The following is a 20,086-nucleotide window of genomic DNA, read 5'->3' on the forward strand; positions in this document are numbered from 1 at the left end:
GCAAAATTCCCACAAGAGTAAGATGTTTATTTGAACAGTGCCAAGGAGATGCAGAAGCTGGGGTACAGCAGGGATGAGTTCCAATGCTGGGCAAAGGAGAAGGAACTGCAACAGTCCTACCAAAAGGAGGGCAACAAAAAGGTCTGGTGCTGCTCCCCAGAGCTACTGCTACTACACAGAGCTAAATGACATACTGAGCAGGAACCCCCACCACCAATCTGTGAGTGGCGGTGGATCTTCTGTGATTTCTGGATGACGGCACTCCAGAACTGTACAGATGAAGAGGAGGGAGGACATAGAAGATGCAGAGCCAACAGAGAGCCAGGCGCTCTTCTAGTCCCAGCCAAACCCAACCCAACCCAAATGAACCCAGAGAGTGAACCCACTGAAAAAGGGGACTCAGGAATGTGTAATTTAATGTTCCAAAGGTGTGAATGCTTGTATGTGTTGCCAGTCCCTTCCCCAATTCAAGGAGTAATTGACCTTGGTAAATAAATTCAGCCCTCTTTTCTTTGGTTAAATATTTTCCAAGCCCTCCACATTATATATGGTAAGTGGTATGCAATATATTCAACTCTAATTAAAATTATTACATCTCTAGTGATAGAGAGAGGATATAAACATTTTGAGTTTGCATTGTTACTAATTTAAAAATAATGAGTGACTAGATGCCTTAGGGGTTTTGCAATGGGAGATGGAGCCTTTCACCTTTAGAAAACTGGTGTTCAAGTTATAGCTAATTAGCAATTGGTGCTTTGACAACGTGAAGTGCAAATGTTAAACCCAGCCAGGTTGATAGTGGCCAGAGGTTATTTACCCACTAATTGTTGCTAGGTGGCCTAAGTGAAGTGAGTTGGAAGTCTCAGTAGAATTGCTAGTGGGCAAGTATCTATGGGTACATCTACACTGCAAATTAAGGAGTAATTGTAGCATGGTAGGCACACCTATGCTAGCTTTAATCTAGCTAACATGGATAACAATAGCCGTGAAGATGCAGCAACACAGACCCCATCATAAGTAGCAATTTGAGTACATACCCAGGGTCCCTGGCAGACTTGAAGTGGGGCAGCTAGCTCACACTGAAGCCTGTGCCACAGCATCTTCATTGCCATTGTTATCCAAACTAGATTGATTAAACCTACAACAGATATGCCTACTGGCTCCACAATTACACCTTAAACTGCAATATAGGCATACCTTTAATCACAATTACCTCCACTAGGGTGACCAGATGTCCTGATTTTATAGGGACAGTCCCGATATTTGGGGCTTTTTTTAATATGGGCTCCTATTACCTCCCACCCCCATCCCGATTTTTCACATTTGCTATCTGGTCACCCTAACCTCCACAAATAGCATCCCTCCCTATTGTTAATCTTCCTCAGAGAAGCTAAGGATTGGAAAGGAATGGAAACTGATCTCCACCTTGAGACCCTTTCCTGTCAGGGTAGGGATGAAGTACACTGACCAATTAGTATGGGGAAGTTTGTACTACCTGTTCTTTGGATAAGATGCTTCCATCCTGATGCTGGCAGTTGGTCACTGCACCAATCACCTGCAGTAATTCACTATTTTAAATAAACACAAGATACAGGGTCACATTCAGCTTCCTTGTATCTAATTGCTTATATACAGATAGAGAAAATTTCACAAGAAATTTGAGAGTAAAATGATTTAACTGTTTTCATCTCACTACTTAAAAATTATTCTGAAAGAGATACAACATCTCCAGCTGGCCAGACTACAGAAAGACAGCAGTTTAGATTCTCTTCTCCACTCTAGAACGTTCTATATGCCCTAGGATCAATTCTTCTCTTACTATGCTGACATTCTTTCCCAAACTTGATTGTAAGACCAATATAGATGAAACCTACAAAACATTAAATTTACTTGTCTGAATTGGAGCAAGCAAAGAATAATGTCAGCATAAAGAAGAAAACTTTTTCTGACAAGAGGAATGTTCACACAAATACTCTCCTTTTCGTTGTGTAGTTTTACAGGAGCCAATGCACCAGACTGCTGATCTACAGCTTAATTATTTCCTGTTAGAAGCTTACAATTTTAAACTTCCAACAAATTCCCCATAATACTGTTTTAAAGGTTCCTGTAATGTCCACATCAAGAAGATAGAGCTCGTCCATATGTTAGGCATGTAAATGAACTTCCTTCCCACTTCAAAATAAGCAAATTATGTTACAAATGCAAGTAGAGTATTTTTACATTTGTCCTAGCAAGCTAATCCAATAATTTAAAATATCTATTTTAACACAACTGCTGAAGTGTGAACAAACATCTCAATCATACCAAAGCTTAAAGTCCTCATCTTGACTAAGAAGCTTCAGAGAAAACACAAATATGAGAGAATATTGTCTAAACCTTTCGAGAAATCTCACTTTTCACTGGTATTTTAATGAAATACTTCAATTACACATGGGTATACTCTCATCTATGTCAATATGTCAACTGGCTTCATGCAAGTATCTTACCTTTAGAAAATGAATGTAAGGAACAACATTGTTTTGTCAGGAGATGGACTAGGTGAGGACTTTTCCATCTGTAATATCCAGGATTCTTTTTTCCCCTGTAAAACAGACAAAGCACTTATAGAGCACCTTTCACCAAAGAATCTCAAAATGCCTTAAAAGTATTTATCTTTTTGACCCAAAGTAATCTAGGGACCATGTTAGGTATTCTAATTACAGCATACTTCCCGAATGAGGGGAGTTAAAGAAGCCTCCCATTTCTCTCTGTGAAGTAGATATTAGATCTATTTTACAGGTGGAAGAAAGTGAGGCAGAACAGTTAAGTGATTTAGCTAAGGTCACAAAAATAGTCAGTGACAGAACTAAGAAAAGAAACTAAGTCTTGACTCCTAGCTTGCTGCTCTAACCATGAGACTCATGTCTAGCCTCATAATAGATCTTTAGTATCTATTTCATACATGTATACATATGTCCTCAAAAAAATCTCTATTCACAAACACACATATATATAAAGTGGCAACTAAAATTATATCAATATAATTTGTTATATCAAAATAAATTGTGGCATTAGTTTTTCAGGAACCATCACTTTGAGTTCAGTGCCCTGGTAAAAAACTCAAGCAGGTCCTCCCCTCTTCTTTCTAGGCTTAAGTACTAAGTGGTAGAACATTAATTCAGTTGTTCACAATGATTAAACCTTCCTCCTCATCACCAAAAGTGATTTTTTCCACAGGTACACCAGCTGAGGTAGAAAAGGAAACCTGAGCCTAACAGTTCCACCAGCTTGTCCAACCTTCAAGTATGTAAGGAATGAATTTAAATAGTCCAATGTTAGCCAGCAGTGATAACTTTGTAGTGATCTAAGCTTAGTTTTGGAAAACTTTAGGTCATAGGAACAACAGGTTCAAAGTACACCAGAATGAACTCATGCCTCTGTATTTCCTCCATAGAATCTCTCTGTCTGCATTTATTCCAAGGGGAACTTTTTAGATGATATTGTAGCAATCAAGGTCTCATTTGCACTCAGAATAGTGTGATCTGGTTTCCTTATATGACATTCCCATTCTCCTCACTGTCAGGCTGATCAGTTTCTTCGATGATTTTTCAAAGGCCAAACTGAAACATGGAAAAAGTAAATGAAGACATGAGATGTGACATGTACTTTGTATTATTTAAAAATTAACTTTTCATAATCCAAGGTATTAGGGAAAAAAGGAAGTTTGTTTACAAAACATTTAAAAGATGACAGTGTCCTTTGTCTTTGTTTATTTCCTATACATCTATACACACACACTTAAAATACCAGGGACTATATAAGTAATTGAACTCTTTCTCCTCTCACATACCACAAACTCACGTAAGGCTCTTTCTGAAGACGGGTCTTTGCTTCACAGTCAAAGGCCTGATCAGTACTAGCCTTGAAGTGATGGCAGAAGAACTACTGACTTCAGTATGAAAAAATATACCCTTGACTGACACAGTTATGCCAACCTAACCCCCAGTGTAGACACAGCTATATCAATGGAAGAATGCTTCTGTCAATGTACCTACCATCGTTCAGTGAGGTGGTGTTCCTGTACCAATGGAAAAACCCCATCGGTTGGAGTAGGCTGTGTCTACACTATGGATTATGTCTATGTATCTACAGAGACTCCTATAACTTGTATTATATTAATAGATCATTGATGTTGATTTTCAATAAGTCTTGGAGCTCTGGGGAAGTTCCAGAAGACTGGAATAACACTAATGTTGTGCCAATTTTTAAAAAGGGTAATCAGGATGACTATTATAGGCCTTTCAGGCTGACATTGATCCTGGGCAAGATAATGGAGCAGCTGATACAGGACTCAATTAATAAAGAATTAAGTAAGGGTAATGTAATGGAAAATAGATCCTATCAGACTAACTCAATATCTTTTTTTGACAAGATTACAAGTTTGGGTGATAAAGGTAATACTGTTGACATAACATACTTAGACTTTTCCAGGGCATTTGACTTGATACTGCACAACATTTTGATTAAAAATCTAGAACAATATAAAATTAGCCTGGCACACATTAAATGAATTAAAAACTGTCTATTAGGTCTCAAAGTAATTGTAAATAGGGAATTGTCACAGAGCAAGTATGTTTCCAGTGGGATCCCGCAAGGATGAGTTCATGGCCCTATGGCAGTGTTTCCCAAACTTGGGATGCCGCTTGTGTAGGGAAAGCCCCTGGCGGGCCGGGCCGGTTTGTTTACCTGCCGCGTCCGCAGGTCCGGCCGATCGCGGCTCCCACTGGCCGCGGTTCGCTGCTCCAGGCCAATGGGAGCTGCTGGAAGCGGCAGTCAGTATGTCCCTCGGCCCGCACTGCTTCCAGCAGCTCCCATTGGCCTGGAGCAGCGAACCACGGCCAGTGGGAGCTGCGATCGGCCGGACCTGCAGACGCGGCAGGTAAACAAACCGGCCCGGCCCGCCAGGGGCTTTCCCTACACAAGCAGCGTCCCAAGTTTGGGAAACACTGCCCTATGGTATTTAACATTTTTATCAATGAGTTGGAAGAAAACATAAAATCATCGTTGATAAAGTTTGCAGTTGACACAAAAAATGGGGGAGTGGTAAATAACAAAGAGGACAGGTCACTTATTCAGAGAGATGTAGGTGCAAGCTAATAATATGCATTTTAATAACACTAAATGTAAATGTATACATCTAGGAACAAAGAACATTGGCCATGCTTACAGGATGGGGGACTCTATTCTGGGAAGCAGTGACTCTGAAAAAGATTTGGCAATTGTCATGGATAATAGTCAAATATGAGCTTCTAGTGTGATGCTGTGGCCGAAAGAGCGAATCGATCCTGGGATGCACAAACAGGGAATATCGAGTAAGGGTAGAGAGGTTATTTTACCTCTGTATTTGGCATTGATGTGACCACTACTGGAATACTGTCCTGTTCTAGAGCCCACAATTCAAGAAGAATGTTGATAAATTGGAGAGGGTTCAGAGAAGAGCCACCAGAATAATTAAAGGATTAGAAAACATGACTTATAGTGATACATTCCAAGATTAAAATCTATTTTGCTTAACAAAGAGACGGTTAAGGGGAGACTTTTAATACAGTCCAAGTACCTACATAAGTGACATGATATGCCGGAATAGTCTCTGTACTGTAGACATAACCAAAGATGTTTTCTGACTTTGGCAACTTAGGCATGCATAATTGTTATTAATATAAGTGCATCAAAGAGGTCATTGAATGGTACACATTCTGCTTATAAATTAATAATATGGCTTAAAGGAGTACATTATTTTTTAGCAACCAGAAGATTATTACAAAATAAAAACAGATAAGCAGTGTATGTAAGCATTGCAGAACAGTTACAGTGAATAAAGTAGGTCAGCCAGTTTCTATAATTAAAGCCAGCTAAATGAAGAAAGCAGGCATATTTGTCAGACATAATAAGGCCAAGTGACAAATCTCAAGCAACAGACTTCATAGAGATGGAACATAATGCATGCTAATAAACTGAGACCAGGAAAACAAGCTCAAAGTCAGACTCGGATAACATTATTAGAAGTAACCACACTCCTGCCTATTTAACATTTCCCAGAGAGTTGAGTTAAATGTATATTGTACATTTCTCTCTCACAATAGTGAGAAACACACAAGTACAGAAAATCCACAGACAGCCTTTTTAACAAGGTTAATAACCATTAATGTAAAATTTAAAATAGTAAAAAACTAACTGACTTATTGTGCAATCTTTATTTTGGAGAAGTTCTATGGCCTGTGTTGTACAGGAGGACAGACTAGATGATTAGTGCTCCCCTCTGGCCTTGAAATCTATGAATCTTGGGCACGTCAACTGCTTTCTCTTAATCTGTGAAATGGATAGGATAACCTCACAGAGCTTTAGTGAGGGTTAATTAATTTTTAAGTATTTTGAGGTTATATAAAAGACTATTCATAAAGTAGATTAGGAATAAAGTAATAAGTATTATTAAATGTACTGTACTGGCCCTTTGTTTAATTCTATTATACCTTAATTCATTCATTTATTCTTAAGGGGTGAAGGGTATGCTACAAAATCCCAACAGGGGAAACTCATTCCTACCCAGTGAGGATGTATCCTGTTATCCACTCTGGAGAATCATCAGACAATAATAGAAGTATGCTAGCCAACATTTTGAGAGACAACAAAAAGAAAAGAGAAGAGAAATAATGGTTACTGATACTCTGTCAAGGGAAAAAATCCTAAAAGGACAATATCCTCTTGCAACCTGTATTTGAAAAACAAGCACCTTTGACAGTGACATCTACAAGCTTATTGGAAACAGATGAAAGCCCAATCTCTTGGAACTTTTAAAAAGGATAAAGTAATACACTACCTCGATATAACGCGACCCGATATAACACGAATACAGATACAACGCAGTAAAGCAGCGCTCCGGGGGGCGGGGCTGCACAGTCCGGTGGATCAAAGCAAGTTCAATATAACGCGGTTTCACCTATAACGCGGTAAGATTTTTTGGCTCCCGAGGACAGCGTTATATCGAGGTAGAGGTGTATGTTGTTGGCAGCAATCCTACATTGGCCATGGCAGGTTGGACTAATCCTGGATCGAGGCTGAAACACCATTTCCGAACAGTTATAGATCTGTGATTTTATCTATCCATGTTTGCAATAAAAACATTTACAATACAGAAGTCCCTAACTCAAAGTCATGGTTTTTAACTCATGGCATTTAATTGCAGCCATTGATTCTGAGCCATAGTAATTCAATGTAAGACCTACATTCTGCAGATTTCTGAGAATGTCTGCTGTGCATATTCTTACTTTTTGCCTGCATTCTGCTTGGGTAGGTGGCTGCAAATAGGCTTCTTTTTCAGACTAGATGATCCTAATATTCCTTGTGTTTCTACAATCTATGAGTCTATGAACTGTGGCAGAGAACTAGCTATCACAATCCTTAATGGGATGGGTAGGCCCTATAAGGAAGGCAAGTTAGAGAAAATAACTCTGAAACAACACGGTAAGGAGAAAAATGGGACAGTGGCTAATGACAGTAGAGAGACAAGGTGAGTGAGGTAACATCTTTTATTGGACCAACTTCTGTTGGTGAGAGAGACAAGCTTTTGAACCATACAGAGCTCTTCTTCAGGATAGCGTCATTTCCATAATCAGTCAAAGTTGCATCTACAGTAGGGGGGGGAAAAGCTATATTTTACCCTGTTTAGCTAACACATGGTAATTTATACACTGTAATATTCCAGTAAGGACAAGGCAGTTGTTGTTTTAACACGTTAACAAGTTGAGGTAAAACTAAGCTCCTGCTCCTCCTTGGTGTTTATGACCTCAACCTGCTAAAACTACAAATAATCTTGTCCCCACTACGTATTAATTAATGCATGGTAAAAAACAACAACAAAAAAACACCCTTTCTCTTAGTGAAGATAAGGCTGAAGGGTACTGGGATCCACATTTTAGCTCATAACTGAAAAAAAGAAAATTACATTCCCAGGTTAGGAAGTTACTGAATATTTAGAGCCATGACCAGTCTTTTTGCTTGTATGCTCTCTCTCTCCCCCCACACCCCTTGTTTTATTAGACTGTACCTCCTTCATAGCAGGGACAGCCCCCAGTGTTTTTTGGACACGAACACGACATGAATAAGGAAAATAATTTAGAAGGCAATTTGGTGGGGACAGGACACAGGGCATTGCATGACACCGGTGACTAATTCACAGCTGCTTCTCTCCACAACAAGAGCCGGGTTTTCCTCTCACGGACACCAGTTTTAGGCCGCTGTAACTCCATGAGTTCCACTGACCTCCCATCTTCCCAGCCTTTCTTCCCGACCATCTCCCCCTTCCACCCCACCCAAATGCACCCCTCTTCCCCCTCTCTGCCCGAAATGCACCCCCTTTCCCCCCTCTGCTCCCCACTTTCCCCTCCCCATTGCCCCCCTTACACCGTCTCCTCACCCCCCCCCCACTCTCCCCACCCCCACCTGGCTTCACCACCTCCCTCTCTGTCCCTTCACCTCCCCCGGGCGCCCCTCTGCCAGCCCTTCCTCCCCCTCACACCTTCCCCCCGTTCTCTCCCGTCCCTCCCCCTTCCCTCCCCAGACCTTCTCCCTGACACCTCCCCCCGGCTCCGGCCCAGCGGGAGCAAATCATCCCCCTGCTTCATCTCCCCACCCCCTCGCCGTGCGCGCTCTCCGGCGCCGCCGCCGCGGCCGCTGGATCCTCCTGGCCCTCCCCGGGCGGAGAGCGTCCGGGTGCTGCTGGGCGGTGGGAGCCCCCCGGGTGCGGGGCGTGGGGGGAGGTGGTGGTGGCGGCGGCTCCGCACACCCAAGATGGCGGCGGTGGAGCTGGAGTGGGTGCCCGAGACGCTCTATAACACGGCGATCTCGGCCGTGGTGGATAGTTACGGGCGGGCCCGGCGCCGCGACATCCGCTCTCTGCCCGAGAACATCCAGTTCGACGTGTACTACAAGGTGAGAGGGGCCGGGCCGGGCGCAGATCCGCTCCCCAACCCCGACCGCCCGCTCGTGGGCCCCTCCAAGGGGAGGGCCTCAGGCCCTGTTTGCCCCCGGGGCTAGGCTCAGGTCGGGGGGAGAGTGCGGGGCGGTCGCAGTTAGGGCCGGGGGTGGGGGAGCTCCTGGGTCCGAGACTCAGTCAGGGCCCCGGGCTGCTGCTTCTCCTTCCCCGGCAGGCGCAGGACGGGGATAGCGAGGGGCTGGCTGGGTGGGGACCCCTTTAGGGGGTGATGATTGGGGGGTGAACCCAAATATTTTTGGCGGGAGGATACTGGATTGTGGGGGAAGAGTGAGCCCTATGTTGGGGGGTGAGAGAAGGGAGGCCTTGCCTCGTTTTTAGAGAGGGAGACTTGGGAGGGTGAGCGTAGTTTTTTAGAGCGGGGGGGGAGTCTTTCCTTTTGTGTGTTGGGGCTGGGGGTGCGTGGGGGGAGAAGAGTAAGATGATGCTCAGGGTAGAGGGACCAGAATCGCCTCCACTTTATACTGTCTCCACTGACCTACTGGGGAAACAGCAACCAGGTGAAAAGCTTGGGACCTTGCTTTAAACCGCTTAATTCATTGACCCTAGTCTTGTCATTTGGGGGGATGGGGGAGACTCCTCTTCTTCCCCTAAATCTTGAGTCAGTATAAAAGGTGTATTCACTTCACCGGTGGCGTCCAGTAGATTGGCATTTCATATCAAAGAAGTGTTCAAAATGAGCATCCTAGGCTGCAGGAGGCTCTAGAGCCCTCTGAGGTGGGGCATTGCCTTTTCACTCTCAGGTCAGAAAGCTTTTAAAGAAATGTAGTGTGTTTTAAAGGGAAAATAAACATTTTTTCAGAAATATATTTGAGACCGATAACTGCCCTCTTATCAGCATAGTGTAGCAGTATTCAGAGCTAAGGATGATCACTTGAGACAGGCAAATCTTTCCTACCAGAGGGTAACAGGCAAAGAAATTTACATATGCTAGATATTATTCATCTGCATTATGTGTTAGGCTAAGTGATATGGAAAAGTCTCTCTCGTGCATACACTCATAGATAGTATGGCTGTAGAGAGTGATTTATGGTGAGCTATTAATTTAACACGGTTTTGTGAGTAACCTGAAGGAGTGCTTTGATTTTTTTGTTTTGTTTTTAAAACTGCCAATAGCTGTAACCACTGATAATCAGAATTTGCTGGAGCTGTCGCTCTTGGTATTTTTTCAGAAGCAGTGGTTATATTTCAATTATCACTGAAGATACACACAGAACAGGGGCTTTTAGGGGAAGTATTACTTGAATTTTTTTTATTATATTCACAGCCTTTATTCCTGAATCCTTGAAACCTGATCTGTAAGGGAGGTTAATAGGTAACTGACTTCTTTTACTATGTGTTCAGGTTGAATCTGATTAATTCTGATTGTTCTTTTTCCATTATGGAACAATTCAATCCATCTGATTGATAAAGAGACTTCTCTCTAGTCTCCCCTTTATGCTCACTTACAGGAGTATGTTGCCTTGGTTTGGAGTGCCTAAGAAGTGAACATGCAAACCTCGTTCCAGTGTTACCTGACCTCAAGAATGATTTTTCTGTCACACTAATCAGGGACCTTTGGTACTAAAACACCAACTTGCATCCATTTAAAAATATATATTTTTGCTAAAGAATATACCAAAAATCAAAATTCAGAATCTCAGGAATCTGCAAAATGTGTATAACTTGCATTCCCACTAAATAAAATGTTGATTTATGTAATTTCCACATGTAGAGTAAATAAAACTACATGACACTGTTTGTTGAATGTCTTGCATAATAGTTTGTATTGTCATCTGGGTTTTTCACTTTGTGTCTTTGTTCATGTCCTTAAGTATGGTTTAACCATGGATGTAACCTAATTTAGGCTCCGATGCTAGAAGAAACTCTGCACTTATGCAGAGCCCCATTCATTTCAGGGTGGGGTTGGGGGTGTGTGTGCATGAACCTCCTTGTAAAATCAGGCCCTAGACTGTAAACTCTTTGGAGCAATGACTGTCTTTTTACTGCATGTCTCTAGAGCACCCAGTACAATGGGTCCTTGATTGGTGCTCCTAGGTACTATTGCAATACAAACTAATAATGTGGCTGAATCAGATTATGATACAGTTGGCCAGAAGTATGGCTGAAGCTGTACTTATTATAACTGTATTATAACCATTTTGTTTTTTGGGGGAAGGGGGTGATTTCGGTTTGTTTTAAGTTGCCAAGTCTTTCAAAATGCTAGTGATTTTCAGTCCCCAAGTTGAGATTGTTTAAGGAGGCCTGATTTTTCAGAGGGCAGATGCTCATGTCCTTTTAAGATGTGTTAAGTAGGAAAACCAAAATTCACTAGTACTCTAAGGGCTTGTCTACATTGTGCGTTAGTCCTCACCACTTGCCAGTAAATTCTAATGCACACAAGCATCTCGTGCGCTAACTGGCCTATGTGGACCCTGCTGATGCATGCTAGAGTTCCCTAGTGTATGTTAATAAAGTACTGTTTGAAACAAGACTGCATTAAAGTGCACTAAAGAACTAAAGATGCCTCTGCCATCATGTAGGCAAGCCCTTAGAAAACCTTGGCTGGGTGTTCACTGTATTTACATAATTGTTGGTCCCGTGGAGATAGGGCCTCCGTGAACTGCTAACACTTTTTACTCCTTAGTATCTATTCTCTGGAAATAATTGAGGAAAAGTAATTGTCTGATTGATGAGCATTAGCAATATCAGCTAGTATGTAATGGAAAATAAATGCATAAATGGCATATACATGCTTTCAGATTTTGGAGAGAGAACCTCTTTCTGGATGCAGATGTTTAAAGGGATGAAAACCTTTTTTATCTCACATTTGTGATTGCAAATAGGAGTTGGATTAATATGCAGGGGTTCCCCAAAATCCCACTAAGTTTGTAACGATTTGTGTTTATGAAAAACTTCACTGCACATTCTGCAAAAATAAGTGTGGTAACTAACTGTGGTCACATTCCGCCTTCATCAAGATTATTAATATTAACTAACTGTGACCCTTCAAAGCTGTAAATGTATTTTACATACAATGGCCAATATAACCACTTGCAAAACCATCACTAACTACACCATTTATAGCCTCAAAACTTCAAAATAGTTCTGCTATTCCTTAAAGCTCCAGGTCTCCCAGCCGGTTCACTTGAAATAAGAAATCATAGGTAGGAATAATGGTCAAAATAGAGAAGTTATTTAAAGCCTCTCATGGGGCATTGAGAAGTATAACGTTTAATGGTTTGGGGCCTAGGATCTGAAAGACTGCCTCTTTTCTGTAGCATAGCAACACTTGAAATTAGCGGAGACACTCAAACTGACAGCCCTCATATTTTAAAATGGAGGGAGGGAATTGCTGGCAGAACTTATATATTCTCTTAGGCTATTCAGGGAGTTGAATCTGGTTGTGGTGGACTTAAGTGTTTAGTGGGCAACTTGTAATAAGAAGTGGACTATCCTGGGAAGTTACCTGGACAGCAAAGTCCTTTATATGAAGAATGTTTATCCTCCTACAGCACTGTTAATAAAATGTTGAGGTGTTTAAAAGCATGGCAAGGCCCTCTTATTAAATGTAAGCGAATTAGCAGTGCCATATCAACATGACTTTAAGGGAAATAGCATTTGTCTAACCAGGTAAAGGCAATTTTGTGGATCCATTATTTGGATTTTCAAGAAGTTTTTGAAAGTGTCCCTCATAAGTGACAATCAGGGTCAGCCTTATGGGTGAGTGGGTGATGTAGGCAACTGCCCAGGGGTTAGCTGGGTGCCATCCAAGTACCTCAAGCTTCCAGGTCTGGGCTGCTGGAACGAGGGTGAGTGCAGGTGAGCCCAGGGCTGGAGACCCTGGCCAGGTGGGGCCAGCTTGATGGGGTGCAGGCAGTGCCACTTAGTGCTGCCAGCTGTCCCTAGGTCCGCCTTTCCCATGGGCATGAGTGGTGGCTGCACGCCTGGTCTCCTCCTGCTAGGTGGTCAGGGGGTATATGGCCGTGGGAACCCCTGGGCTCAGAAACTCCTCCCTGTGCAGCCCACCTGGGCTCCGCAGCCCGGAACTGATCCTCATACCCTGCGCCCCATGCTGCTGGTCTCAAACTCAAAGAAATGGAGCCAAAATACAAGTTCACCCAGGGTGTCCGGCCCTGGTTACTATTAAGGAAAATTTTGGTGGAGTTAGGTGCAGAGTTCTAATGTAGATTAAAAACTAATTAAAGGAACACTATCAATATTTTTTTTAAAATTACATTTCTGTTAGAAAAGCTTTAAAACTATTTTATTACAAGAAGTAACTGAGATTAAAGGGAAAATATTTTTCTACTTATTTCAGTTTCCTTTGTGCACTTGCCAGCACTTTGTGCATATCCCAATTTCATTGTTTCGCTTATATAATTAGTTATGTACATTTCCCCTGTTTGTGGGGCCTTGCATGGGGCAACACGGGAGAGAAAAACTGATTAAACTATGGTTGTGAAACAAAAATCATTGACAAAGATACACAGCAGCAAGTGAAATATTTGGAACAACTTTCAACTATTTTTTTTTAAGTTGTCTATATTTCAACCTGACCGTGTTAATTCTGAGCAGTAGGCATTGTAGTTGTGGTAAGTAATGATAAATGGAGCTGATATTGGTTTGTTCCAGGGCAGTATTGGGACCAGTGTTTGATATCAGTGACGTGGAGGAAGAAGTAGACAGCAAGCTGATGAAGTTTGCCAATAATACAATTCTTCAAATTAGTGAAAACTTTGGAAGACTGTCAGGAGCACTGATTCTTCACAAATCAATAACATAATGGGACTCAACAAAAGGAAATATGTATGGGGGGGCAGGCTTGGTCAGAAGAATCTGGTATTCGCTCTGACAGATACAAGATACTGGACAAGCTGGACCAATGGTCTGATTCAGTCGGGCATTTTCTGTGTAAGCGATGACCTATATGATTTTTCTGGCCATGTATGCTTTATTTCTGGACTTCCTTGCTCCTTTGGCACATTTGAAGATTTGAAAACTGTGTTAGTTGTAGTGTTTTCTTTTTTACACTCTTGGACTGCAGTTTTGTACCAATATAGACTAATGAGGCTGACCTGTGTGGTTTATATTGGTTAACGTGGAATGTTCTCAAATGCTTAGGCCTAGTCTACACCTAAAACTTAGGTCAACCTTGCTATGACACTCAGGGGTGTGAAAAATTCACATGCCCGAGCTATGTAGTTAAGCCGACCTATATCCTGTTACTGACACCTCCAGGTCAATGAAAGAATTCTTCCATAGGCCTAGCATGGGGATGGGTTTACTGCAGCAATGGAAGATCCCCTTCTGTCCCTGTAGCAAGTGTTCATATTGGCATAGTTGCAGCTGTGTGCTGCTGTAGTACTTGTAGTGTAGACATAGCCTTGGGTTCGCCTTTCAAAATTCCCTTTTAAAAATTTTAAGTTGAGCTAAATTGACTTATTAATATCATTCTTTTGAGGACTTCTGACGAGATCGTTAATCACAGGAACAACGGGGGAATGGTATTAATTTGCTTCAACACATTGGTACTTAAAACTATAACATTCAGTAATTGCACTACAATAAAATTAATTTGTACTATGAGAATAGCTATTTAGGGAAAAGCAATGTCACTGTAATCACTTTGTCTAATTGAAGTTATGAGGTAAAACTTCCAGAGTGTTTTTAAAAACGAATGGTAGGTTCTGAGTTAGCTTAATCTAGAATTGCCATGATCCATGTTTTGACTGTAGCTGAAGTACCATGTTTTCTTACTGCGTGTTCTGCTAATCCAGAAGAGGAACGCACACAGCTAATAAAAGCTGTTGTATTATGTCTGTCTAATCAGTTCTCCTCTAGAGCAAAACAACATGAATAAATAGAAATTTGCTGAAACAGCACATGGCTTGCAATAGAATGTCAACTTTGCTTTGCGACAGTATTTAATGACTGTGAGCAGCGGTGATATTATCCTGTGGTTGAGTTTGCTTAAATCGTGTGTCTCTCTGAGATGACTTTCCTTGTTGATGAATTACAGTCTCGTAGAAAATGTTTGTAACAAAGAAATCTTGTTTTGTTCCATGGCTCATGACACCTGGGCAGTTAACTTAGTGAGGGAGGAAAGAGTAGATAAACTGTGAAAGCAACTGCAGCTATTCTTTCAGATTGAGGGTTTCTGACCAGAGTAGTATAAACAAGGCCATAAATAAGCGCTGTCTTAAGTGAAGGGGAAAAGCCTTAAGTTGATGGGTTACTTTTATAGGATTTTTGCTGTGAATATTCTGTATGATTTCATAAAGATTTTATCAAACCTTATGTTTGTGCGGTTTTAGCATGCTGTAATTTTTGGGCATAAATCAAGTGTGGAATGGAAAAGACTGTTTTTCTCCCCACCCCTTTCTCCTCCCCACTTATTCAAGAAAAGCACTTTTCAGGAGAGCAACCAATGCTAGCTAGCATGGAAGGATTCATAGATGATGGTAAGTCCAGAAGGGACTATTGTGATCATCTAGGCAGACCTCCTGCATGATAGATAGGCCATGGGAGTGCCCTTAATTAATTCCTGTTTGATCTAGGGCACATCTTTTAGAAAAACATCCAGTTCTTGATTTTAAAATGTCCAGTGATGGAGTGTCTAATCTAAATTTGGCTAGCTTCAACTTTTAGCTGATGGATCTTGTTATACCTTTGTCTGCTAGAGTGAAGAACCTTTTCTTATAAGATATCTCTTTCCCCAAATCTTCTCTTTGATAAACTGAATAGATTGAGTTCCTTGAATCGCTTGCTATAAGGCATGTTTTCCAATCCTTTAGTCATTCTTATGGCTCTTCTGTGAACCCCATCCAATTTTTCAACATCCTTCTTGAACTATGGTAATCAGAACAGGGTGATCGTACCTGAGCCAAATACAAAGCAATATAACTTTTCTCCTCCTAAAGTAAAAATGTATCTGTTTTTAGCTATCCTTGTCTCCAGATTACATTGACTTTACACTTCTCAATTTTGTCCTATTTATAAACAATATTTTAATAGTGTTGGAAATGAGCAGAGGAAAATTCTTTTGAAGGGACGCACTAAACTTGAAATCTAGCCATTTAAGGGGAAAAAATAAATTTTTAAGTAGTACACCTGTTCCAAATGTCACTACCAGTTTTTTAAAAGCACATTTTCCTATCCCTGTGAAAATGTTTCTCTTCCTTTCTTTGTTAACAGTTGCACAAATAGAGGAAACTGACTATTCATGGGAAAGAGTGAAACTGACTGCATACAAAGTGCTGTGAAATGTACAAAGTAAATAAACTAGAAAAAAAGTCTAATCTCTGTAATAATCCTAGCTGTTGCCTATAATAGGTTTAAAAATCATTTAATAGTGTGGGTTTTTTTATCATGACATGATAAAAAGTAAAGTACACAAAGCAGTTTCTTTAGGAAGGTGTTTTACATGTCAGATCTTGGAACATCCATCTTGGTGATCATGCTGTAATAAATCTACATTGTTACAACTTCTGTAGAAGAATATAATTTTATAATGTATGTCCTTTCATCCTGAAGGGTCTCAAAGCACTTTGCAGGCCTTTTATGAGAATTATCTAATCTTGCCAATTGTAAGGTAGAATTCAGCACATGTTTAACAGCATACATCACCATGTTAACACCAGTGGGGGTAGGGAGGGCTGGAAGAGGGATAGGAACTACAAGATCCAACTGAAAGGTTAGGGGCGTGTTGAGTAAAAAAGTGTGTTGCTTTAGACTAGTAGCTAGTACCCTTGGTCTAACAAGAAGCACCACAGAATATTTAATAAGAACTAGGACTAATTTAAATTTTTTTTTATTTGGGGTGGGGAGGAAGGAGAAACTCATCCTGGTTTTTTTTTTTGTTTTGTTTGTGTCTCACTGAACGACTGCAACGTCATAAGCAAATGCACAATAGTACTGTACCTTGGAATTTGTTCAATATTGACTTGGGCTCTGATCCTGCAAAAATGTATGCATGTGAGTAGACCCATTGACGTGAATGAAACTACTAAAGTGCTTAAAATTGAGTATGTGAGTTTGCAAGATCATTGGCTTTAAGTGCCAGCTGTATTGCCAACATCGCAGGGTTTGTCTGTACAGAGTTTTGCCCTGGTTTAACCCCAGGTGTGAATTTAAACCAGTTTAGTTAAGTAGTGCAACCCCCTGAATGTCTTAAGCTAAACCAATAAAAGCCACTATTAAACTAAGATAAGTGCCCACATGAGGATTTGCAGTAGTTTAACTAAACCAATTTATTAAACATGTGCAAGTTTGTTTGTAGAGAAGACCTTACTTTAGCCTCCTGAGGTTTCATATCCAAATACTCATGGTCTGTTTAACATGAATTTTGGCAAGATCACAGCCTACCTTCTTAGTACCAAGAAATATTTTTAAGTGTGGTTAGCTAGAAAGGTGCCAAGTTGGGCCTGGTCTACTTTTAAAATTAGATTGGCCTAGCTACCACGACTCACAAGGTGGATTAGCTACAGCAATAGAAAAACCCTTTCCATCTCTGTAAAAAGCATCTATATGGTGCTATAACAGCATAGCTACAGCGCGACAGCTGTGCCACTGTAGTGCCTATAGTGTAGACAAGCCCTGTTGCATTTCCCTGGCCATTGTAAATGGGAATGAAGATTAGTGTGCATTCTAAAGTTAGGTGCAGTGTTTTGAAAATTTAGCAACTGTAGCTAAAATAATACATAGATTTCTAAAGGAATTATTCTATGCTATAGTGTCAAGCAATTTTGTTTTTTGTTTTTTTCCTCTGAAGGCAGGTTAGAAACTGTGGTGTATATCATTTTAACAAGACAAATGCTTTGTGAATTTTTTAGCAGCTCTTTCCTTTATTTTAGTTATAGACAAGTCTGTTGTGCTCTTCACTGGAATATTGGCATATCTGACAATATTAAAGATATGTCAAATTATTTCTAGAAATATAGAGCATTCCATTTTTCAGGATGACTTCATATAATTTGATAGGGTGGTGATGGTTAACTTTCTTCTTAAAAATAACAGGAGTACTTGTGGCACCTTAGAGACTAACAAATTTATTAGAGCATAAGCTTTCGTGGGCTACAACCCACTTCTTCGGATGCATATAGAGTGAAACTTTCACTCTATATGCATCCGAAGAAGTGGGTTGTAGCCCACGAAAGCTTATGCTCTAATAAATTTGTTAGTCTCTAAGGTGCCACAAGTACTCCTGTTATTTTTGAGGATACAGACTAACACGGCTGCTACTCTGAAACTTTCTTCTTAGTTTCCCTACTATTTTTTATAAACAATCCTTTGTCAAGGGATCCTCGTGTGTGTGTGTTGTGGGGGTGGGGAATCCTCATGAGATTCAGCGGCACCCAGCTGGTATGATAGTGTCTTTTTAAAGAGATTTTCTCCATTTTAGGATTGAGTAGTATCACTCTTAGAACTCTGGAAAAACATATGATAGTCTTCCATTTCTCTGCATTTTTTTGATTATTACATTTAAAAATACCAAGCCATGCATGAAGTGCCAAGACTTAATGTTGCTGTAGCACAGTGGTGTGCAACCTATGGCCCGCAGGCCGCATGCGGCCCATCAAGGTAATCTGATTGCGGGCCGCGAGACATTTTGCTGACGTTGACCATCCGCAGGCACGGCCCCCCATAGCTCCCAGTGGACCTGCGGTTCATCGTTCCCGGCCACTGGGAGCTGCGGGGGGCCGTGCCTGCGGAAGGTCAACGTCAGCAAAATGTCTCGCGGCCCGCAATCCGATTACCCTGATGGGCCACAGGTTGCCCACCACTGCTGTAGCACCTTTATTTTTTGATACAGTTGGAAGCCATTCTAGACGAGTCCTATGTAATTTTTCTGTAGATGGCTATTAAATGATCTATCGCAGTAATGGATATCTTTAAATTTCTGCAATGACTTCTAACGCAGAAAATCTGAGTTAATTGTTGAACATGAGTTTACATTTAAACACCAGATAGCTTAAGTTGTGTCAGGAAAAAGTATTTCTTTAAAGAAACAAATATTCTCAGAGGTTCAGACCTACAACAATGCTTGACAAGGGATATTTCCCTTGAACTTGGCATTTGTTTCAAAAGCTGGCCTTGTGACCATGAATTCTCAGTCTCTGTGTGGGTTTCCAACAGAGAACAATTTCTTCCTTTCTTGGGTCACATAGTGCAGGTTTGAGATACTTGGATAACAGTGAAAATCCTGTTTCCAAGGATTTCTGAATGTGTTTGTGCTTATTAGAAGGAGTGAATCTTCTAGAAAAACTGCCTGCTACTCATCATAATTTGAAGTCCCCCTTTCCTTTCTAAATCAAGTATCTGTTACCATGTGTTTGAAAATGCAGCATTCATACCACCACAGATTAAGTAGACTTAATCTAGGTTACTTCCTTTAATTTTTTTGCCAGTATTTGCAGAAAATGGGTGGATAGTAAATATGCCAAGCAGTCAGAATTTCAGGTTACACTAGGGAAAATGAAAGTTTGTCATTTGAGTGGCAGGCGTGCAAGTCTATGCCACTGAAACAGGAAGAGAGATCTGCAGGAATTAGTCATGGAAAAGCAAATATCAGTAACTTTTCCCGAGCCAAATTATACAGGTATTCATAATTTTAAAATCACAGTCAAAAATCTATATAAACATATTGACTAAAAACTGCACATCTCTTAATCAGCCTGTAAATCAAAACACAAGTAAAATAAAAGTGAAATTTTACAGTAAATACATTATAAGATTGTGTACATGTATTTTAGAAATATTTTTATAAAAAGGATTTTAATTACAATTGATGTTTGGGAGTGCAGGGCTAGAGGTAGCTGTTTTGAGTTTATGATGCTAGCAGTGTGGGAGTCCCATGGAAGGGACTAATGGTTTTTAACCTGCTTTAATAATGGCTTGCCAAAAAAAGAAGAAGAAAAAACCTTGGATTTTTTTTTTTTTAATGGAGCAATGTAAATACTGAACACTAAAGTAGTATTTGTGATTGTTAAATCAATATTAATGCAGCTTGGAAACTTTTTTAGTTCTTTTCACAAATGACCTCATTCAGCAAGACATCTGCCTCCAGTGTTTGTTTTT

The 20,086-nt window shown here is 40.7% G+C and overlaps 1 protein-coding gene across 1 annotated transcript in view; it reads left to right on the forward strand.

Moving 5' to 3' along the window:
• The first annotated feature begins 8,825 nt into the window (after positions 1–8,825).
• APPBP2 (amyloid beta precursor protein binding protein 2) overlaps positions 8,826–20,086 on the forward strand; it is a 35,289-nt gene continuing 24,028 nt past the window's right edge. The window contains exon 1 of the mRNA XM_065418375.1: positions 8,826–8,967. Coding sequence (XP_065274447.1) covers positions 8,827–8,967 — 141 coding nt within the window. The 5' untranslated portion in view covers position 8,826. The remainder of the gene's footprint in view (positions 8,968–20,086) is intronic.

The sequence above is a fragment of the Emys orbicularis genome, chromosome 17 (assembly GCF_028017835.1).
Source record: "Emys orbicularis isolate rEmyOrb1 chromosome 17, rEmyOrb1.hap1, whole genome shotgun sequence".
In the NCBI taxonomy this organism is placed as follows: domain Eukaryota; kingdom Metazoa; phylum Chordata; order Testudines; family Emydidae; genus Emys; species Emys orbicularis.